The sequence below is a fragment of the Pelophylax lessonae genome (genome assembly GCF_965119305.1).
Source record: "Pelophylax lessonae genome assembly, chromosome: 2".
Classification (NCBI taxonomy): domain Eukaryota; kingdom Metazoa; phylum Chordata; class Amphibia; order Anura; family Ranidae; genus Pelophylax; species Pelophylax lessonae.
In genome coordinates, this window is record NC_138769.1 from 550,869,066 (window position 1) to 550,892,995 (window position 23,930).

General features: G+C 44.8%; 1 protein-coding gene across 1 annotated transcript in view; it reads left to right on the forward strand.

The window, feature by feature from the left end:
• ACVRL1 (activin A receptor like type 1) overlaps positions 1-23,930 on the forward strand; it is a 178,713-nt gene that overhangs the window by 117,090 nt on the left and 37,693 nt on the right. The window contains exons 7-8 of the mRNA XM_082245497.1: positions 20,725-21,000; positions 23,266-23,463. Of these exons, the coding sequence (XP_082101623.1) occupies positions 20,725-21,000; positions 23,266-23,463 (474 nt within the window). The remainder of the gene's footprint in view (positions 1-20,724; positions 21,001-23,265; positions 23,464-23,930) is intronic.

The following is a 23,930-nucleotide window of genomic DNA, read 5'->3' on the forward strand; positions in this document are numbered from 1 at the left end:
CCCTTGACAGTTAGAAGCACGCCCCTAGGGACACACTTAACCCTGGATCTCTAAAAAAGTTAACCCCTTCCCTGGCAGTGTCATTTTTACAGTAACAGTGCATATATATATATAGCACTGATTACTGTAGTAATGTCACTGGTACCCCCAAAAGTGTCAAAAATGTTAGTCAGGGGTCCAATCTGTCCCCCGCAATGTCGCAGTCCCGCAAAAAAATCGCAGATCGCCACCATTACTAGTTTAAAAAAAAACTATAAAAATGACATAAATCTTTCCCTTAGTTAGTAAACGCAATAACTTTTGCGCAAACCAATCAAAATACGCTCATTGCTTTTTTTTTTACCAAAAATATGTAGCAGAAAACAAATTGGCCCAAAATGTTAAAAAATTTTGATTTTTACATTTTTTTGGGGGGAATTTTATGTAAAAAAATGTGAAAAATATTGTTATTTTTTCAAAATTGACGCTATTTTTTTGTTTATAGTGCAAAAAATAAAAATCGCACAGGTGATCAAATACCACCTAAAGAAAGCCCTGTTTCTGGGGGAGAAAAGACGTAAATTTCTATGGGTACAGCATCGCACGACTGCGCAATTGTCCGTTAAAGTCACGCAGTGCCGAATCGCAAAATAGGCCCTCGTCTTTGAGCAGCCAAATCCTCCGGGGCTTAAGTGGTTAAATAGGCTTGCTATTGGATGTTTAACCACTTGTTGGGAGTAATCCTTTTTGCAGCACACTGAAATTAAAGTGTGTAAATCTCCAATTAGCACATAGTTTTACTCATTCGTATAGCCATAGTCTAGTAGTTCAACAATAAAGCTTCTGAAACAGAAGAAATCCAGTGTTTTAGGCTAGGTTCACACACATGAGGTGCAATTTAACAGAGTTTTCTAGTGTGGTTTCAAAGATCGAAGGCAGTGCGACTTTATGAGCAGCCAGCTGCGATTCCAATAGGTTTTGTATGCGATTTGGAGGCAGCTGCGATTTTGACTTGTGGTCTTGGGGTCTCTTTCTCTCTTCCCAGAAGACAGCACAGGCTACTAAAAAATGCACTGGAATCACATTTGAACACTTATGCGTTTTACATGCTCTTTCCATTGAACTATATGGAGATCTAAATCCCATTGCATCGCATCAAACACGCACTGGAAGCTTTTTCAAATCGCATTGTATTTGGACTGCATATATTTGAACGGCCTCTATGCGATTCCATGCGTTCTGAAATACGAAATTGCATTAGTGTTAACCAGACCATAGATTAATCATGGATCCATGTATGGTGCATGAATTTTTACACCAACCCTTTTCAAATATTGGTAGCAGTATCTGAAGCAGGACATTCCAGAAAAACATTCCAAATACATACCTAAACAGAAAAAGTTTTGTATTTAGGAACAGGCTACAATACCTTGTAACTGCTTTGAAGGGCTGATTATTAGCTACAGAAAAGGACTGTTTTAAATTGTAGCCAGTAACAAGGAGGTTCCACAGGTTTATAAATGTAATGGTTCCCATGCGCCTTTGATCAATTACCATCTTTTTTAAAACCATCTGTTTAGTGAAAATGTGGTATTATAAAATGGTTTATATGTTAAAAAAGTATGTCATGTTTTTACTATTATGAATTAGATAATATTTGGGTCACATCTTTCAGAGGACTTTTATTTGGAACAACCATAATTCTTCATAATACAGTAAAGATTTAATCAGGCCTGCTACAACAGTATGAATCATTCATACATTTGCTTTTACGTTTTTGCTAAGCGTTTTCTTAATTTAAGTGTTTCTTTACAAACAATAAAAAAATCTGAGTAAGAAAATTGGGTTATTTTCAACACAGGCAAATATCTTAGGGCAGCTTTTTCCAACCAGGATGCCTTGAGGTTTCTTCAGGGGTGCCTTGGCAAAATTCCTAAAAATTGCCCAAAAATTGTATACCAGCCGGCATGTGAATAAAGCCTCTTTTTTAGTTATACAAAGCCATAGGTTTTCATTGTGCACCAATGCAACCTTCTAGTCCTAAGGACCATTGGCATCATCAGTTGATATGGAGGATGTCAGTGACCTGCAAATAATCCTTGTTTGATCCTCCCCTGCCCCTCCCAATCAGCGTTGTGGTCACATTAGTTGAGTGATGGAGAAAAACTGATGGAGAAGAGAAACATTGGAATACTAGTCAGTACCAGTTTGCAAAAGTGTATTTGCTTTGGAAGAATAAATCACCTCCAATGTTGGGTGTCCTTCTTGTGTGGATATTGCTGCATTATGTAAAACTAATAGTTTTTACAATTTAAATTGGGTGTCTCGAGACTGTCTATCATTTTTAAAGGGTGCCTTCACTAAAAAAAGGTTGAGAAACACCATTTTATGGACTGTTTCAATTTAGTGGCTGCTACAGTTGTTTGTCCTTTATGCACGCTGGGAAGTGGGGGGTAAAAATGTTATCCTGCCCTCTGGGCCCCAACCATGGCAGGAGCTCCCCCAGGCTGCTTTGGCTGCTGCGTGGGAATACTTTTTTAGGTCGGGCCCAGCCAATTCAGCAGGAAAGAAAGGGTGTTTGGCCAAGGCAGAGAGGAGACTCTGGGCACTGCATTCTGCAGGCTGTAGCAATTTAAAAAACAAAAAAAAAAAAAAAAATGTTCCCCCAGCCAAGCAGACTGTTTCTTTACTTTTGGGTGCAGGTGTAGCAATCTCCTGTGCCAGCAGTGGCGGCTGGTGCTCAAATTTTTTTTTTTGGGGGGGGGCACAAACAGAAAAATGTAAAAAATGTAAAAAATTGCGTGACTATGAGGTCGCAAAAGTGTGAAAGGGGCCTTCAGTAATTAAGGTATAGTGTGCCCTCTTTCAATGCAGAGAGACCAGCATGCCCCCTTTCAATGCAGAGAGACCAGCGTGCCCCCTTTCAATCCACAGTGACCAGCGTGCCCCCTTTCAATGCACAGTGACCAGTGTGCCCCCTTCAAAACAGTGACCAGTGTGCCCCCTTCAAAACAGTGACCAGCGTGCCCCCTTCAAAGCAGTGACCAGCGTACATGCCCCCTTTCAATGCAGTGACCAGCGTACATGCCCCCTTTCAACATAGTGACCAGCGTACATGCCCCCTTTCAATGTAGTGACCAGCGTACATGCCCCCTTTCAATGTAGTGACCATCGTACATGCCCCCTTTCTATGCAGTGACCAGCATACATGCCCCCTTCAATGCAGTGACCAGCATACATGCCCCCTTTCAATGCAGTGACCAGCATACATGCCCCCTTCAATGAAGAGACCAGCGTGCGTGCGTGCCCCCTTCAATGCAATGTGCCCCCCAGACCAGTGCACTTACCTGGAGCCCTGGAGCAGCCGTGGCGGCGCCTTCTCCTCAGTGTCCCGTCGGCCGGCTTCTCTTCAATCCCCCGGCCTCTCCTCAAGTCCTCCCGCTCCTGCTTCCTCCTTGGCCAATGGCATGGGGTTTGCCTTGCGGCCAATCAGGAAGTGCGTATCGGACGCGCTCCCTGATTGGCCAGGAGGAGGATCCGTGTGACAATAGCGAATTTTCATTCGCTATTGTCACACAATGGGTGGGCTAGGGACGCACTGCTCTGTGCCCCGGGTCCACCCTTTGCATCACCCTATTAGAGCCTCTGGCTCTAATCAAGTGATGCCAAAAAAAAAAAAGCCCCATTGAACTCCATGCGTCCGGCCCTGCGCCTCAACACACCGGCCGCCACTGTGTGCCAGACTAGTACATGGCAGTCCTGGCCTGCCCAGCAGATTGATATGAAAGAGGCCAGGACTGTCATGTACTTGTCTGACACAGGAGATTGAACCCGAAAGTGCAGAAACAGTCTGCTTGGCTGGGGAAAGTTTTTTCTTTTAAAATTGCAACAGCCTGCAGATCGCGGTGCCTAGAGTGATTCTCCATGACTCGGATGGCTGCGTGTGCTGGGAGGGGATCTTGCATCTGAAAAGTGTTGAGGTGCCCACTAGCAGGACCTGGCTGTGCTTGTTGAATGTGCCATCTTTTAAAAATTGCTTTATGAGGATGTCCCTGCTGGATTAAGCTGCCTCTTTGCTGGACTGGGCTGTCTCTTTGCTGGACTAGGCAGTCTCTTTGCTGGACTAGGCAGTCTCTTTGCTGAACTGGGCAGTTTCTTTACTGTGAACTGGGCAGTCTCTTTGCTGAACTGGGCAGTTTCTTTACTGTGAACTGGGCAGTCTCTTTGCTGTGAACTGGGCAGTCTCTTTGCTGTGAACTGGGCAGTCTCTTTGCTGGATTGGGCAGTCTCTTTGCTGGACTGGGCTGCCTCTTTGCTGGATTGGACAGTATCCTTCCTGGATTTGGCATTCTCTTTGCTGGATTGGGCACTCTCTTTGTGTCAAGGTCTTACCTTGCCCTACTGTTGGCAGCCATCTTGGACGTGTGCAGACTGCTGCCTCTTATAAACTCTGATTGCATCATCACTTGCCTGCTGCCTGGGCGTCTCACAGTGATGATGCTGCATATCATATCTATCACCTGATGGGTAGCAGTCCTTGCCCTTGTGCTTCAAGGTGCATCTCTGATAGCTGTCTTCTGTTCTCCATGTTCCTTCATGTATGACTTGTCTTGGCTGACGACTCTCCTGGCTCTTGACCCCGCATCGGCAGACGACCCAGCATCAACAGAAGACCCGCTTCTGGACTCAACCCTGGCTTGGATGACTACCCGCTTCTGGACTTGACCCCGGCTTGTTCCTGCTCTCACTCTTGCTGTGCGCTTATTGTTGTTTGCTCCAATAAACTGCTTTATTTTACCTGCATCCCGGTGTGGTCTGGTTTCCTGATACCCTGACAGTAGGTAAGGGCCATGAATCCTGACGATGCAGGTACTCCCACGCTCCCATGCTGGTTACCAGGCTCGATCAACAAGACCACCTTTTGGGTCAGTTCGCTCAGGCGTTGCAGACGTTGCTTGCACGCACGGCGCTACTTAATCTTGGTGCTTCTAGGCCAGTGTTTCCTGCTGTTGTTGCTCCTGCTGCTGCTCCTGTTGCCGCTCCGGCTCCTGCAGTTGCAGCTGGAGTCACTGTGGGGGTGAACCGAGTTAGTGTTGTGGCTTCCTAAACCAATTGGGCATTTATTATGAGATGGTTCCTCAGGCGTTTCCTTCTGATAGGTCTCGTTGCTCTCGGACAAGGCCTTGGCCTGGGTGAATCCCTTATGGGAGAATGATAATCCTGTGATACTCGATTTCCCAAGTTTTGTTGCCTCCTTTCGTAGGGTATTCAAAGTGCCTGCTCGCTCTGCCTCTGCTTCTGCTCCAAAGCAGCTCCTGTCCATTCAACAGGGTATACGAACCGTTGCCGAGTATGCCATTGAATTTCGTACCCTGGCAGCAGAGGTGGGCTGGAATAATGAGGCTCTGGTGGTCTTCTCTCATGGTCTCTCTGATGCATTGAAGGACAAGATTGTGGCCAAGGATATCCCTATCGAGCTCCAGGCTCTCATTTCCTTCCTGACTTTGTTTGATACCAGGCCCTGGGAGAGACCATCGTTTAAGGAGCGCCTGTGGAGGCCCCCTACCAGATTGGCTCCTACGTTTTCTTTCCCACCCATTCCTCCCTCACGTCCCACGCCTCCTAAGGTCCAGTCGGGGGCAGATCTTAGGTGGAATTTCCTCGTCCTCGGGGTCCCGTAAAGAAAATCCACTAATCACAGTTGCCCCCCCCCCCCTGGCAGCGGGTTCGGGGGTTACTCAGGCGTTGGTAGACTCCGGTGCTGGCGGTTAATTTATTGACAGTATGTTTGCTGCTGCAAATTCCTTGCTCTTGCAGCCTCGTGTTTCTCCACTAATCATCAAGGCGATTGATGGCAGACCCCTGCAACCAACACAGGTTACCAACGAGACTGTTCTGGTTGATATGGCGATAGGGGCTGTTTGCTGGGAGTCAACCTGTTTCCAGGATATTTTGTCCAGTCGGTCGAGATTCTCTCTTGGTCTCAACAGTGTGCCGCTGTTTGTATCCATGGGCCTGTTAAGGTACTTTGTACCTCCTCGGATTCAGTGTTGCCTACTGAATATCATCGTGAGTATCAAGATGTTTTGACAAGGTGTGCGCTGGTACTCTTCCTCCTCATCGTCTGTACGATTGTGCTATAGACTTGCAACCTGGTGCCATTCCCCCTCATGGCAGGGGTTATCCTCTTTCGGTTATGGAGAATAAAGCCATGGAGGAGTACGCTGCAGATGCACTTGCCCAGGCGCACTTTCGCAAGTCCACTTCTCCAGGGGGTGCCGGTTTATTTTTCGTATAGGAAAAAGGGGTTGAGTTGAGACCTTGCATTTAATTATAGGGGCCTCAATCGCATCACGGTCAACAATGCATACCCGATTCTGTTGATTACTGAATTGTTCGACTGCCTCAAGGGAGCAAGCTTGACCTAAGGGCCGTGTATAACCTCATAAGTATCAAGGAAAGCGACTAGTGGAAGACCACGTTTAATACCAGAACCGGTCATTACAAATCTTTGGTTATGTCCTTTGGCTTGTGCAATGCGCCCACTGTCTTCCCTGATTTAATCAATGATGTCTTTCGTGATATGTTGCAGCAATGCGTGGTAGGTGCCTTCTTGGGCTACATCTTTTCTGCTGAAGGGTTCTCCGTGGACCCTCAGAAGGTTTTCGGCTGTTCTACAATGGCCTTGCCTCAGTGGTCTCTGTTCCATTCAGCGTTTCCTTGATTTTGCCAACTACTATTGGAAATTTATCAGGAAGTTTTACGCTTTGGCCAAACCTATCTCAGATCTGACCAAGAGGGGCAGAGATTCCCACAATTAGACACCTGCTGCCATCCAAGCTTTCGAGGCCCTCAAGTCTGCTTTCACTTCGGCTCCTATTCTGTCTCATCCCAATCCTGGTTTGCCCTTAGTCCTAGAGGTGGATGCGTCTGAGACAGGAGTAGGCGCCCTCCTGTCTCAGCGTTGGACAGCTGATGGACCCTTACTTCCTTGTGGGTTCTACTCCAAGAAGTTGTCTCCAGCTGAATGCAATTATGAGATTGAAGACAGAGAGCTCTTGGCCATTATCCTGGCTCTCAAAGAGTGGAGACACTTGCTCTAAGGTTCTGTGGTTCCAGTTCTCATTCTCACTGATCACAAGGATCTGATGTATCTCTAGGAGGCCAAGAGACTCACACTCTGTCAGGCCAGATGGGCCTTATTCTTGTCTCATTTTAACTATGTGGTGTTCTATTTGTCCGGCTCCAAGAATGTTAAGGCTGATACCTTGTCTCGCCAGTATTCTGAGTTGTCCAGGGAGGACTCCGTACCAACACCGGTCATACATTCAGATCATATCCTGGCTGCCATCCGCTTTAACCTAATCTCTCCTCTTAGGGAACAGATCTTGGCTGCCCAACCTGATGCTCCCACAGAGAGACCTGCTGGCAAATGTTTTGTACCTGAGGCTTTGCGCATCAGACTGTTGCGCACATACCACAATTCCAAGACTGCCGATCATCCCGGTAATAACCAAATGTCCTGGGCTAGTTCCCATCAGTTCTGGTGGCCATCTCTCCGCACTGATATTGCTGTGTATGTGGCTGCTTGTTAGTTCTGTGCCCAGAACACATCTCCTCTGGACCTTCCCTTGGGCCTACTGCATCCCATTCCCAATGGGGAGCGTCCCTGGTCTCACCTGGCAGTGGATTTTATTGTGGAACTTCCTGCCTCTCGAGGTTACATGGTAATCCTCATGGTTGTCGACCGGTTCTCCAAAATGTGCCACTGTGTTCTGTTTAAGAAGTTGCCTACCGTTCAGGAGCTTACCTCGGTGTTTGCCAGGGAGGTCTTCCGTTTACACGGGTTGCCTAAGGAGACTGTCTTGGACCGTGGGAGCCAGTTTGTCTCTAGGTTCTGGCACTTTTGCTCCCAGTTGGGTATTAGAATCCGTTTATGAAAAGATTAAAGCGATTCATATGGAGTCATATGATCGCCTACGTCATTTCCTTTTTTTATGTACACATCGGCATGATATTTCATCAACTTACGGTATTTGGAACGCAGGTGGAATGCAGAATGGCATTCCGGACCTTGAAACTGCGTCTCCACTTGTTGGCATTCATTTATGGAACTGTAAGTCGCTTTAATGTTTTAATAAACAGATTCTAAATATACTACACCATAAAGCCTCTCTATCGTTCCTCTGCATCTGCCTGGATTTTGCATATTGTCGAGTGGATCGCTGTAGGGACCTATATTTGTACTGATATTATCCAAGGTTACAAGCTTCCTTTGACTACCTGTAATAGGGGTCAATAACATCTGATAAGTGGGCTGTGCATGTGGTGTCGGTAGAGGAGAGCACTAACCCACGAACACGAGTGATCAGTGTTTTTGGAGACACATAAACCCAACATACTCACCTATAGAAGTTTGGCACAAATTATTTGGACATGGACTTCACTTATTTATTGACGTTTATTGGACTTGTGTAATTGTTTGATCACAGTCTCCCCCTTTTTTCATACTAGTTCAAGCTATATTGGTTTTAGACGGGTCGCTCAGCACTCTTGTTTTTGCACACGGTCATTTATTTGAGTATTTATATTATTTATTAACTCACATATATTTATTAATGTATTTATTTATTCACATTAATCCTAAACCTGTGCACAATTGCATTGGTGTTATATGCACTATCTTCTCAATATGGGATAGATTTAGGGACTTTATTTTTTTAATATTTTTTTACTAGTACAGTAATGGCGGCGATCAGCAATTTTTAGCGGGATTACGACATTGCAGTGGACAAATTTGATACTAAGAGACACTTTTTCGGGACCAGCGACACAATAGTGATCAGTGCTAAAAAAATGCACGGTCACTGTATAAATTAGGCCGATATGCACATTCCCCGATATATCGGTATCGGCCGTGGAACTGGCCGATATTGCCGATATTTTTGTGATGTCACTGTGCCTTCTTAGGCCGCCTCCCTCGCCTTGGACAACCTCGTCTGGAGTCGGGACTAGTCTCGCGGGAGTGTATCACAGCCATACTCCCACCCACAGCAGCCCGGTGCCAGCCAGTCAGCCACCCACATCCACAGGCCCTGTACCAGCGAGCCAGCCAGCCAGCCACAGGCTCTGTACCAGCAAGCCAGCCAGCCAACCACAGGCCCTGTACCAGCCAACCAGCCACCCACAGGCAATGTACCAGCCAGCCACCCACAGGCCCTGTACCAGCCAGCCACAGGCACTGTACCAGGCAGCCAGCCACCCACAGGCCCTGTACCAGCCACCCACCCACAGCCCCTGTGCCAGCCATGCACCCACCACAGGGTGCCAGACAGCCAGCCACCCACCACAGGGTGCCAGATAGCCAGCCACCCACAGACAGGGTGCCAGACAGCAAGCCACCCACAGGCCCTGTACCAGCCAGCCACAGGCACTGTACCAGCCAGCCGCCCACAGGCCCTGTACCAGCAAGTCACCCACAGCCCCTGTGCCAGCCACCCACCTACCACTGGGTGCCAGCCTGCAACCCACCGCAGGGTGCCAGCCAGCCACCCACCACAGGGTGCCAGACAGCCAGCCACCCACCACAGGGTGCCACCCAGCCAGCCATTCACCACAGGGTGCCAGCCAGCCACCCTTCACAGGGTGCCAGCCAGCCAGCCATCCACCACAGGGTGCCAGCAAGCCAGCCACCCACCACTGGGAGCCAGCCAACCACTCACCACAGGAAGCCAGCCAGCCAGCCAGCCATCCACCATAGGGTGCCAGCCAGCCACCCACCCACCACAGGGTGCCAGCAAGCCAGCCATTAAGCATTAAACAAAAATTAACATGTACACTACCAGATTTGTGTCAAAAATTGTCTTTATTTTTCAAAACTTTAAATGTACAAAATATCGACCCATATCGGCCGATACCAATACGTTGTGACCCAAAATATTGGTATCGGTATCTGCCCTGAAAAAACGATATCAGTCTATCCCTAGTATAAATTACACTGGCAGGAAAGGGGTTAACACACCAGGAAATCAAAGGGTTAAATGTGTTCTCTTAGTGCTTTCTAAATGTGGGGGATGTGCTTTGACTAAAGGAAAACAGAGATCTGTGTTTCTGCTCAGGAGAAACTCAAGATCTCCATTTTCCTCTCTGCCAGAATGGCGGCCTGCCTTGTTTACATAGGCAGACCGTCATTCTGCCTCTCCCCGAGCGATCTCTGGGTTTCGGCAGACATCGCAATTGTCGAATTGGCTCCCGCTATGTCCAATCGCGTACGCGCATGCCCCAGAGCCGAAGAGGAAATTTAAGTACAGGTGTGTGATTTTGTGCTTAAGGGCCGCCCTGCCACAGTATATGTACGCGGGGCGGTCCTTAAGCGGTTGAACAATAAAGAGATGAATGCAAATAACAGCACAAAAATGAATAAACAGTTAAATAAAATACTAAATAGTTTCCTTTTTACCCGGAATCTATGTAAAGAATACGATATACATCTTGTAATACATCTTAGAAATTCTGATAGAAGCAGCGTATACTGGCTCAAGGGATGCATTTGTTTCAGGGCAGTGACATCACTTGTGGTGTAGATAAGTAGGTTTGGCTTCATTGCTTTAGTACTGTAATGCAGCTTGTAAGGGTCAATATTTGAACCATGTATGGGCAGGCTGATTGTACCCAAGTTAATCAATTGATTCACTTGGGTACAACTAGCCCTTTGAATATTTAATGCAATTATTGGCAGTAGCTTTAGCCCCCAGCAATAACTATCATGTGCTCTCCCAGAAGGGAAGGCTCCCCCTGCTGGGAGAACACAATAGCTGATAGAGGGATTCCCCCATTAACACTGACTGTGTTGAGGCGGGAATCGAGCGACTTTCTGTCCTGCAACCACTCGCATCATCTATGGCCGGCTTTAGTTTGTTTTGTGATGTCATCCAAAATAGCCCTGCAACACTTTGATGCATATAAGTGTATAGTTGTAGACACATGTTTTACCGCAATGCACAGCATCACATACAAGTGTATTTTAATTCTGAGTTAGAGACTTAAATTTGAGAATTTTAATTTAGATAATTCACTTTATGGTTGTTTCCTTTATATGTAAAAGTTTATTTCCACGCTTCTTCTTCACGTGCAAAATACCTTATATGTCTAACTATATTATTAAAGTCATATTCCAGTTTTGAGAAATAGAAAATCAATCCTCTCCCAGACAGTTGCAAGGATAAGGATGCTTATTTTTAGTCATTTTTAAATCTCATTGGATTCATAGTTACATAGTTACACAGTAGTTGAAGTTGAATAAAGAGTCACAATAGTCCATCCAGTTCAACCTGTGTAGGTGTGTGTGGACGTATTCATTTCCCATACCCCTGAATGTTTTTCAAATTTGAGATGAGTCTTTTAAAAGTAGCCATACTCCCCGCAGTTACTACCATTTGTGGAAGAGAGTTCCACAACCTTTTTGCCCTTACTGTAAAAAACCATTTGCGTAGCCTGAGGTTAAATTGCTTCTCCTCGAATCGCATTGTATGGCCTCGTGTCCTCATACACTCCTTGCGACTGATTAATTTTATTTTTTTCTATGCTGAGATCACTGTTGAGGGATTTGTAATATCATGTCCCCGCTCAGACGTCTCCTCTCTAGAGAGAATAAATCGAGCGCTTGTAAGCGCTCCTCATAATTGAGGTCCTCCAATCCCCGAATTAGCTTAGTTGCCCTTCTTTGGACTCTTTCCAGTTCCAGCACATCCTTTCTGAGGATTGGCTTTTCATCTGAAAATAACTTTTGAAAATAGGAATCCTTATCCTGCTGTGTTAATTGAGCCTGTTAGTGTAGTACCCTCTAGCTAGTGTGCTAGGTGTATATAGGTTTTGTTAGTGTAGGAAAATTGGTTTGGCTCAGCCAGGCCTGGGTTGGATCTAGATCAGGGTTGAGTGACTCAAGGAGGCTGGATGACTTAGCAGACAGCTCTACTGGTGGCTCCCCCTGTTTTCTGGAACCTTGGGGAAGCTTCCAGATGCAATGGGCGAAAGCTAGGAGGGGCTGTTTAGGATATTTATGAGAGCCCCAGCCAATCCCCAGCAGAAAAGAGCTGGAAAAAGGCAGGCATGAGTCATGCCAGCAGGGGTAGTCAGCTGGAAGATGGAGTGCTGAGGAGGCTGTCGGTGGCCCTTGAGGATGCCCCCTAGTCTGGAGGGGGTGACCTCGGGCCTGGGGCTCGGGTGCTGGAAGGACCCTCTACAACACACAGAGGAATGCTTTCCTGGAGGCATGGGAGCAAATGTGAGGACAGCAGGAGCAGGTCAGCACGTCTGGGTGATCTCCTGAGAAGTCAGCCAGGTGGGCTGGTACTTGATCAGCCTGGGAGGACTGTGGAGAAGTTAGCCAGGAGGGCTAGTAAAAGAGGCAGCTGCAGCCAGGCAGAATGACTGAAGAGGTGGTGCTGGAATCAGTAGCCACAGGGATGTATGCTGGACACTGACCTTTTTGCTAAAAACAAAGGGGCCTCTGGTTCCTGTCTATAACAGACTTTTGCTCTAAATCTGAGTGCTGTGTCAGATAATCTATCAGTGTGCCAGTGAAGAACTGCAAGCAAGTAAGTGCTGGAGGAAGCAGAGGCGTGTAGATAGACTCTATATAGGAAAAGTTGTCCCTGGAATTGTTTTGAAGTCAAGTGGGCGTCCCTGGAATTGTTTTGAAGTCAAGTGGGCATCCCATGATTTCAAATCCCCATCCATGTTCTAATCCCTCAATAAAACAAAACAAAACAAACAAAAAAAAAACAAAGTATTGGACTGTTCTCTGACTCTAGAGTGCCTGTGGAAATTTGGTGTGCCTGGTTGTGCAGGGTGGGGATCCCAGTTTACTTGCGGCTCCTTGGAGAGTGCGCTACATAAGGATTTCGGCAAATTTTATTGCATGTTCTTACCTTTGTCTGTTCTGCATGTAGCTAGATAAACTAAACTAGATCCTCCACTTCTGCACAGCCAGGCACACCAAATTTTCGCAGGCACTCCAGAGTCAGAGACCAGTCTGTGACTTGGTTTTTTATTATTTTTTGAGGGTTAAAAAACTTGGATAGGGATGGAAGTTTATGGGATGCCCACTTGACTTCAGCAACAAAACTTTGGCAACAACTTCAGGAACATCTTCCTATATACAGTCTATATACAGTCTCTATATACAGCTTCAACTTCTTCCTCCAGCACACACTTGCTTGTTCCAGTTTCGTCAGCCTGTGATAATCTAACAGGCTCCAATAAGATGTAGTAACAGCCTATTACAGGCAGGGACTTGTAGCCCCCTATGAGTGTAGAACAGTAGAGTGACACAGCTTGTACTTTCACATCATTTTGTAACGCTCCTGCGTTTTATGTATGATGTGGATTTTCAGCTGCAGAAATATTCCACTTCAGTAGTCATGTAGAGAAACGCTGAGACACCATTCCCAACTCTCAATGACTCATCATGTGTGGATGATCTCAATTCAGCAAGTAAATACACACACTCAATAAGATGTTTCCTAGAGTGACTTATGTATATAGTAACACAGTGATGATAGGCTGAAAAGACAGGTTGGGTAGAGATGGTAGATGACAGACACTTGAAAGGAAATGTTCTTGAAAGTAAGATAGTAGCAGATGGGATGCAGATAGGTTTAGCAATCATGTATGGTAGCAGATGACAGAGTAGCAGGTGGACATACAAGAGAGATCAACCCAGTGCAAGAACAGGTGGTAGTAGGCTCAAGAGCTAGCAATCTTAGATAATGCAGATGTAGTAATAGTCCTTAGTATGCAGAGCTAGATAGTGTAAGCTTTAGTATGAAAGTTATAGAGGTTTCCCCTGTGGGGTATTTATCACTAATAGCAATGTAGCAGAGGAGAGGTTCGGCAAGAGCGGATGATCCGGTAGCGGGATACAGGGATCAGCGCAGCGTGGTTCCAACAGCGAGGTATGCTTGCAAGCATGAGAGCTTCAAGACAGGTTAGCATCAAGGCACAAAGAGGTTTGAACGAACACATGTGAGTGAGAGCCGGCGATCTAAATAGCCATCCAGTCCGGTGCTCAGTGATGACAGCATCAGTCTTAAAGGTGTATGCGCACCTTACCAAAAGAGAATGGTGGGGCGCATACACTTATGAAAGAGTAATTAGGGTACCCAAAGGTACCAGAACATTACAGTACCCCCCCCCTTAAGGCCGGCTCCTGAAGGCCTCTGGAGCTGGTTTGTCTGGGTACTTCGCATGAAAATTGCGGATTAATCTAGAGGCATGTATGTCAGAGGTGTTTAGCCAGGTGTCGTCTTGGGGCCCATAGTTCTTCCATCGAACCAAGTACTGAAGTCTTCCTCTGTGGATACGAGAATCCAGAATCTCTTTTATCTCATATTCTTCTCCACCTTCAACTTGTACAGGAGGAGGAGGTGGGATAGTAGGCCTTATTCCTTGGTCAGGAACATTGGGCTTCAGTAGCGACACATGGAAAATGGGATGTATTTTGAGGTCTATTGGCAATGTAAGCTGTACTGCAGCTTTTCCAATAAGTTTCTTGATTGGGAAAGGTCCCAAGAACAGAGGTCCAAGCTTTTTGCTAGGGATTTTCAGTCTTAAATTTTTAGTTGAGAGCCAAACGAGGTCCCCGATAGCGTACTGAGGAGTAGGTCTTCTGCGAAGATCATAGTACTTCTTTTGTTGACTATGAGCGTGTGCAATGGTAGTATTAAGCAAACCCAGAGAGTCCTTTATTTGGGTAAGATAGTCTGAAGCTACTGGGTTATTTGAAGGAAGGATGCGTGGTGGAAGAATAGAGGGATGAAACCCATAGTTCAAGTAGAACGGACTCTGCTTGGTCGTACTGTGGGTTGCGTTGTTGTAGGCAAATTCTGCCAGAGGGAGAAGATCCACCCAATCATCCTGTTGGTAAGAAGTGTAACAACGTAAATATTGCTCGATGCATTGGTTGACTCTTTCAGTCTGTCCGTTGGTCTGCGGATGGTAAGGAGAAGTGAGCTTCCGCTCGATCCGTAGTATGTGACATAGTTCTTGCCAGAACTTGGAAATAAATTGTGATCCACGGTCAGACAGAAGAGTTTTTGGGATACCATGTAACTTAAAGACATGTTTCATCAGGAGTTCTGCCGTTTGTTTAGACGAAGGTAGTCTGCGAATAGCAATGAAATGTGCCATTTTTGTCAGATGGTCCACTGACACTAAGATGGTATTAAATCCTTTGGAAGGAGGCAATTCCACTATAAAGTCCAAGGACACAACTTCCCATGGAGTTTGGGGTATTGGTAGACTGCATAGTAGACCAGATGGTCTCGTAGTGTCAATTTTGGACCTGGCACAGACATTGCATGAAGAGACGAATTTTTGTATAGATGTTTTCATGTCAGGCCACCAGAATTGCCTGGTAATCAGATTAAGAGTCTTTGTCATACCCATATGTCCTGCCATAGGCACATCATGCGATAATTCCAAGATCTTGGTGCGTATGGTAGGTGGTATGTAAAGTTTGTCGTTGTAGTAGAGGAAGCCTTCTGCATCAGTATTTAGTTGTGGTGGGGGTGAATCCAAACTTATACCATGCAAAACCTCTTCCTTCAAGGAACGGACAACTCCAATAATGCGTTTGTGAGGTATTATAGGAACGGAAGGGATTTCAAAGTAGTTTTCTTCAGTTAGTCGTGATAGTGCATCCGCCTTTTTGTTCTTATCTGCAGGTGTGTAAGTCACTAGGAAGTTAAACCTTAGAAACAATAGTGACCATCGTACCTGTCGGTGCGAGAGAGTTTTGTTAGTCTGAAGATATTGGAGATTTTTATGGTCCGTGTATATAAGTATTGGTAATTGGGTGCCTTCGAGTAGATGTCGCCAATTCTCCAGAGCCAATTTTATAGCAAGCAGTTCCTTTTCACCCACGGGGTAATTTATCTCTGGACTGCTTAGGGATTTAGAAAAAAAGGCGACTGGATGAAGTGGTGAAGTGTGAGTTGGTCATTGGGAGAGTATTGCTCCTACTGCCATGTTTGACGCATCTACTTCCAGAATGTATTGGAGGGATGGGTCTGGATGGCGTAGTATGGGAGCAGAAGTAAACCTTGTCTTTAACAGGTGAAAAGCTTTATTTGCTTCATCTGACCATTTGAATGTTTTTTTAATGCTAGTGAGCTGTGTGAGGGGTCTCACAATGGCAGAGAAGTTTCTAATGAACTTCCTGTAGAAATTCGAAAATCCAAGGAATCGCTGTAGCGCCTTGCGTGTGGTTGGTGTAGGCCAATCCTGAATGCAGGATATCTTACTCATGTCCATCTCGATTCCTGTTTTGGATATGATGTAGCCTAGAAACAGTACCTCTTCTTTATGAAACAAGCATTTTTTCAGTTTCACATAAAGGTTGTGTGCAAGCAACCTCGATAATACTAGTCTTACATGTCGTAGGTGTTCAGACAGGGATCGTGAATATATAAGTATATCGTCCAGATATACCACAACACAGACATCTAGTAAGTCTCTGAAAATATCGTTTATAAATCGTTGAAAAACTGCAGGGGCGTTGCATAGCCCGAATGGCATTACAAGATATTCGAACAATCCGTATCTGGTTCTGAATGCAGTCTTCCACTCGTGTCCATCACGGATTCGAATGAGATTGTATGCTCCTTTCAGGTCCAATTTTGAAAAATAGGTAGCTCCACGCACCTGCTCAATGAGCTCAGGGATAAGCGGTAGAGGATAGCGATCTTTTATTGTAATAGCATTCAATTGCCTATAGTCGATGATAGGCCTGAGACTTGAGTCCTTATTGCGGACAAAAAAGAGTCCTGCTGCTGTGGAAGAAGTGGAAGGTCTAATAAAACCTTTTTCCAAATTCTCATCCAAATAGTCTTTGAGATGGGAAAGTTCATCCTGTGAAAGAGGATAAACATGACCGAACGGCAATTTGCTATTTGGGAGTAGATCAATGCTACAATCATAGTCTCGATGGGGAGGTAGTGCTTGAGCATTTTTCTCAAGAAAAACCTCAGAGAGATCCTGATAACATAGTGGTGCAATCTCATCTGTCACCACAGACAGGATCTTCACGAAAGACGGGAGGTTACACGTACCCTCGCAATAGCAAGAGAGGAAGGTCAGGGTCCGTTCCTTCCAATCTATGGTTGGTTGATGTGTGTGCAACCAGGGAAGTCCCAAAACAATGGGAAGTGGGGTGAAGGTATTAGATCGAAGGTAGTGGTCTCCATATGAGACCCGTTAGTAGTGACTAGGAGTGCCTGTGTCTGATCAGTGATCGGACCAGAGGATAAAGGAACACCGTTAATAAGACTCACTGAGACAGGTTTAAGTTTAGAAATAATAGGAACTTTATTTAAAGCAGCAAAACGTATGTCAATATAATTTCCACAAGATCCTGTGTCAATCATGGCCTTAGTAGTAATCCTGTTCTGGTCCCACTGTAATGTTAAGCAAACAGAAAGGTAAGGGTTAGTGATTGAAGTTGTCAATCCCCCTAGGAGGACATGTGAACACTCACCCTTCTTTTTGTAGACTAGGGGACAGACGTTTATCTTGTGATCCGGGGATGCACAGTACAAGCAGAGATTACCAGATCGTCTTCTGGCTCTTTCCATAGTTGATAGAGGTGGGCGTATGGTTCCTACCTCCATAGGAACGGGGTCAACGGCCGAAATCCGAGAAGAACTGGATAATGGCATTCCCATTTTCTCAGCCTTTCTTTCTCGTAGTCTTCTATCTATGGTGATACTGAGTTGTATCAATGCATCCAGGGTTTTTGGCAGATCCGCTCGGGCGAGCTCGTCTTTAACGGCCTCTGATAGGCCAAGCCTAAATTGGGATTTCAGAGATGCATCATTCCATTCTGAATCAAGGGTCCATCTCTTGAATTCTGCGACAAAGTCTTCTACAGGTCTCCCACCTTGTTTCAAGGATCTTAATTGAAGATCGGCAGTACTCTGCCTATTGGGATCATCATATAGGCTAGTGAGTTCTGCTAGGAACAAGGCATAGGAGTTGAGAAGCTGGTCGCTTTTCTCAAAAAGAGAGTCTGCCCAGGCCCGAGGATCGCCTGTGAGGTAAGAAATAATAGTACAAACCTTAATGTGATCAGTAAGGTAGGTACGGGGTTTTAGCAAGAAAAGTAACTCACATGCGTTTTTAAATTCGCGAAATTTTTTGCGATCGCCTGTAAATACCAAAGGAGGATTTATTTTGGGTTCAGGGGACTGAGCAGTGGTAAGTTGTGTCAGTCTAATTACCTGCTGCGACAGAGCCTGATTGTCTTCTTTTAATTCAGCAAGTGCGTGTATTAACGCAGGCACTTGCTGTTTTAATTGTGTCATCTGAGTGGTTATTTCTGCTGAATCCATTTGTGGTTCGTTCAATCTGTAACGCTCCTGCGTTTTATGTATGATGTGGATTTTCAGCTGCAGAAATATTCCACTTCAGTAGTCATGTAGAGAAACGCTGAGACACCATTCCCAACTCTCAATGACTCATCATGTGTGGATGATCTCAATTCAGCAAGTAAATACACACACTCAATAAGATGTTTCCTAGAGTGACTTATGTATATAGTAACACAGTGATGATAGGCTGAAGAGACAGGTTGGGTAGAGATGGTAGATGACAGACACTTGAAAGGAAATGTTCTTGAAAGTAAGATAGTAGCAGATGGGATGCAGATAGGTTTAGCAATCATGTATGGTAGCAGATGACAGAGTAGCAGGTGGACATACAAGAGAGATCAACCCAGTGCAAGAACAGGTGGTAGTAGGCTCAAGAGCTAGCAATCTTAGATAATGCAGATGTAGTAATAGTCCTTAGTATGCAGAGCTAGATAGTGTAAGCTTTAGTATGAAAGTTATAGAGGTTTCCCCTGTGGGGTACTTATCACTAATAGCAATGTAGCAGAGGAGAGGTTCGGCAAGAGCGGATGATCCGGTAGCGGGATACAGGGATCAGCGCAGCGTGGTTTCGACAGCGAGGTATGCTTGCAAGCATGAGAGCTTCAAGACAGGTTAGCATCAAGGCACAAAGCAGTTTGAACGAACACATGTGAGTGAGAGCCGGCGATCTAAATAGCCATCCAGTCCGGCGCTCAGTGATGACAGCATCAGTCTTAAAGGTGTATACGCACCTTACCAAAAGAGAATGGTGGGGCGCATACACTTATGAAAGAGTAATTAGGGTACCCAAAGGTACCAGAACATTACACATTTCCTCCCAGTGGTCACTGCTCCCAGCACCACCTCTTTAGGCCCTGCCAGCCCTCCTGGCTACAGCAGCCCCTTTCACTAGCCCTCCAGGCTAACTTCTCCACACTAGTCCTCCAGGATGAAGACTTAAGCACACCGCTGTCTTCAGGGAGAACTGGCTACATGTGGCAGTCTTCTCTCCTTGATTCATTAAGTCCCTAGTAGTGCTGTCCTACTCTGGCTGTCCTCTTTCTTGCTCCCGTGCCTCCAGAAAGGGCTTCCTCCGTGTGTTGTGGCATGATCCTTCCAGCGTATGAGCCCCGGCCCAAGGCAGGACACCCCCCAGACTAGGGGGTACCCAGACTAAGGGATACCCCTGAGGGCAACTGACAGCCTCCTTAGCACTATATCTCCATCTTCCACCCAACTACCCCTGCTGGCATGGCCCATGCCTATGATGTAAACTCCTCCCTCTGCCAGTCCTCTTCTGGGGATTGGCCAAGGCCTCATAAATATTCCAGGCAGCTTCTCCTCACCTCCTGCCTTCTAGCTCTAGAACATTCTCCAATGTTTCAGGAAATAGGCGTAGGCAACAGAGGAGCTGTCAGGATGAGTCATCTAGACCTGACTTACTGAACCCTGACCCAGATTCAAGAGCTCAGGCTTACCTATACTAAAAAACCCTACACTAACTCTAGCACACACTAAAGGGTGCTACAAAAGAAGCAGACCAGTCTATTAAAGTGGTAGTATACCGCTTTTTGCGATTTTTTAACTACAGGTAAGCCTATAATAAGGCTTACCTGTAGGTACAATTAATATCTCCTAAACCTAAACCGGCGGACCTTCAGAGTTCCTTGCTGGGAAGTGGCCAGAAAATCACTCCCGCGCACATGTTTGGGAGTGATGTCATCGCGGCTCCGGCTAATCACAGCGCCGGACCCGCCGAACCCGGAAGAGATGCCGAGGGATCATGTCCGCTCCCACAGCAGTGTCCGGGGGTCCGTGTCGGGGCTTCGTTCTAAGGTAAGTGTTTCATTATGCCTTTGTCTTGCAGGGTTTTTTTTTTTTTTCACCTTTGAGTATACAACCGCTTTAAGTTATGAGTTCTAAATGGGAAGGGCTGCCTTCTATAATCACGTGCCCCAAGATGTAAAACAAGAAATACTGCTGCAAATAGCTGTGAGCCTATTACATCCACTGGAAATTTATGATATGTAGAGACCCCTCATCATTGATGCAGTTGCCACAGTTTCAAGAAAGCAATGTCATTTTTAGAAAACAAAGAATCTGACTGCAGACTGAAATGAAAAGATAATTTTTATAAACACTTTAGTGCTATTGTGCAAAGAGCTTGATTGCTTATGAACTGCCGTATGTATAAATGGGCTCTGTTTTCTACATAAAAATAACTTGCACATTTCTGAGCAAACTTTTCAGCAAGGATTTGATATGGTGCTGGCTGCGTTTTTTGGAAGCAGACTTTATTTTTATGACTTCGTTATAACATATAGTTTTTCATTTTCAGGATTTATTGCATCGGACATGACATCTCGAAACTCCAGCACCCAACTTTGGCTGATCACTCATTACCATGACAATGGATCATTATATGACTATCTTCAGAGGAACACTGTTGACCCTGAAAGTTGTTTACAATTTGCAGTGTCAATTATTTGTGGGTTGGTGCACCTTCATGTGGAAATATTTGGTACTCAAGGAAAAACCGCCATTGCACACAGAGATCTGAAGAGTAGAAATATCTTGGTGAAAGCCAACAAACAATGCTGCATCGCAGACCTGGGTGAGTATCTGCACATGTAGCAAAAGTTCATTATATAGATGTGGTCCCTAACAAATTCAACCTGTGGCCCGTCAGCTGTTGCAGAACTGCAAGTCCCAAAATGCCTTTGTCTTTGGGAGTCATGCTTGACTGTCAGCCTTTCAATGCCTCATGGGATTTGTAATTCTGCAACAGCTGGAGGGCCTCAGGTTGAGCACCCATTAATTAATGGAATCTATTATCTTTCCAATTTCATTTTAGATATGATAATGCATTCATGCACTTTTGTTCTCCTTTTGAATCTAAGTTCTGCTAATTTCCTCTGCCTATTTCAGCCACTTCCTGCCTAGATGCTCTTCCTCCATCATCAGCTGCACAGCATTTCTCTGGTCGAGCTTACCAAAAGTGATAATAGAGGACAGTGCCTGTGACAAATGTGTCAACACAGCCATCAGGGATGCAAGATACATGGTGGCAATGTGGAAGCACAACTAGGAATCAATTGTCATTTCAAAGCAGGAAGTGCCTATATAGACAGATCAAGGATTTTTTTAAAGAAAGTTGTATTTTTCAAAAGATTGAAAACAACTTTTGAAATGACTTTAACCACTTCTGGACCGGAAGGTTTTAACCCCTTAATGACCAGGCCAATTTTTGTGATTCAGCACTGCGTTACTTTACCGGGCAATTGCGCGGTCATGCAACGCTATACCCAAAAATTTATTTAACATTTATGTCCTTTTTTTCCCGCAAATAGAGCTTTCTTTTGGCGGTATTTGATCACCTCTGCGGTTTTTATTTTTTGCGCTATAAACAAAAAAAGAACCACAATTCTGAAATAAAAACAATATTTTTCATTTTCTACTATAGAACATTCTCAATTATAAAAATGTAAAAATTACTTTTTTTTCAGCATTTTAGGCCAATTCAGATTGTGCTACATATTTTTGGTAAAAAAAATCCCAATAAGCGTATTTTGATTGGTTTGCGCAAAAGTTATCCCGTCTACAAACTAGGGGAAAGATTTATTAATTTTTATTTATTTATTATTTTTACTAGTAATGGCGGCGATTTTTAGCGGCACTGCGACATTGCGGCGGACAGATCAGACCCCCTAACTGATATTTTTGACATTTTTGGGGGGGACCAGTGACGTTACTACAGTAATCAGTGCTAAATATATGCACTGTTACTGAAATAATGACACTGGCAGGGAAGGGGTTAACTCAGGGGGCGATCAAAGAGTTATGTGTATGCCTAGGGGGTGTTTTCTAACTGTGAGGGGGATGGGCTTGTGGAATGAACACAGAGACCTGTGATCCTAAATAGGAGGATCACGGGCTCTATGTACTGATTCCTAAATAGGAGGATCACAGGCTCTCTGTACTGATTCCTAAATAGGAGGATCACAGGCTCTCTGTACTGATTCCTAAATAGGAGGATCACAGGCTCTCTGTACTGATTCCTAAATAGGAGGATCACAGGCTCTCTGTACTGATTCCTAAATAGGAGGATCACAGGCTCTCTGTACTGATTCCTAAAGAGAAGGATCACAGGCTCTCTGTACTGATTTCTAAATAGGAGGATCACAGGCTCTCTGTACTGATTCCTAAATAGGAGGATCACAGGCTCTCTGTACTGATTCCTAAATAGGAGGATCACAGGCTCTCTGTACTGATTCCTAAATAGGAGGATCACAGGCTCTCTGTACTGATTCCTAAATAGGAGGATCACAGGCTCTCTGTACTGATTCCTAAATAGGAGGATCACAGGCTCTCTGTACTGATTTCTAAATAGGAGGATCACAGGCTCTCTGTACTGATTTCTAAATAGGAGGATCACAGGCTCTCTGTACTGATTCCTAAATAGGAGGATCACAGGCTCTCTGTACTGATTCCTGAGAGAACAACGGTCTGCTGTGTTTACAAGAGCAGACCGCTGTTCTCTCTCCACGGGGAGTGATTGCGGGTGCCCGGCGGCAATCGTGGCTGTGGATTGCCTTACAGGTACGGAGATTCGCGCAGCCACAGCTGAGCCAGTATATATGTGGCGGGCGGTCGGCAAGCGGTTAATATGTGCACTGATGTCATAATTCTGTATTATATGCAGTCATCATTTTGTATATACATACAAACGGTATGTACATGTTACTTGTTATCTGTATTTCTTTATTATTTTGTAAAACCTTTCAGTTCAGTAATTGAAGCATGTAAATATTTGTACATTTTCTCTTTACTCTGCTCCATTACAAAATTTAAGTGAAAAAATCTACAATTTTTTTTACAGGTCTTGCAGTGATGCACAATCCGAATGATGATTATCTTGACATTGGTAATAACCCAAGAGTTGGAACCAAGCGTTACATGGCGCCGGAGGTCCTCGATGAGACCATTCGAACAGACTCATTTGAATCTTATAAACAGACAGATGTATGGGCCTATGGATTGGTTGTGTGGGAAATTTGCAGGAGGACAGTTATAAATGGTGAGTCTTTGTACATTCATTAATAGGGAAGAAATCCAATACTTCGTTGTAGAACTTATACCTGAGTTATGACTACAAGAATTTTATTGTTTTGAGGTGTGTAGAGAGGACAGTCTCTAGGTGTAAAAGGTCTCATGGCAAAGACAAAATAAAAAAGTGGCTTACACAACATACACCACATAAACACCTACAAATAACTACTGCATATAAATGATAGATTTTTTTTTTTTTTAAATCAGAGTAAATATTTCTTTCTTATCGCTCAATATAGAAATGGTACTTCTTTTTTTTTTTTTTTTTTTTTTTTGCAAGTTTATATGATATATATATATATACACAGGTGCATCTCATAAAATTAGAATATCATCAAAAAGTTAATTTATTTCAGTAAGTGATTTTAAAAAGTGAAACTCATATTTTATATAGATGCGTTACATACAGAGCATTTCTTTATTTTAATTTTAAGG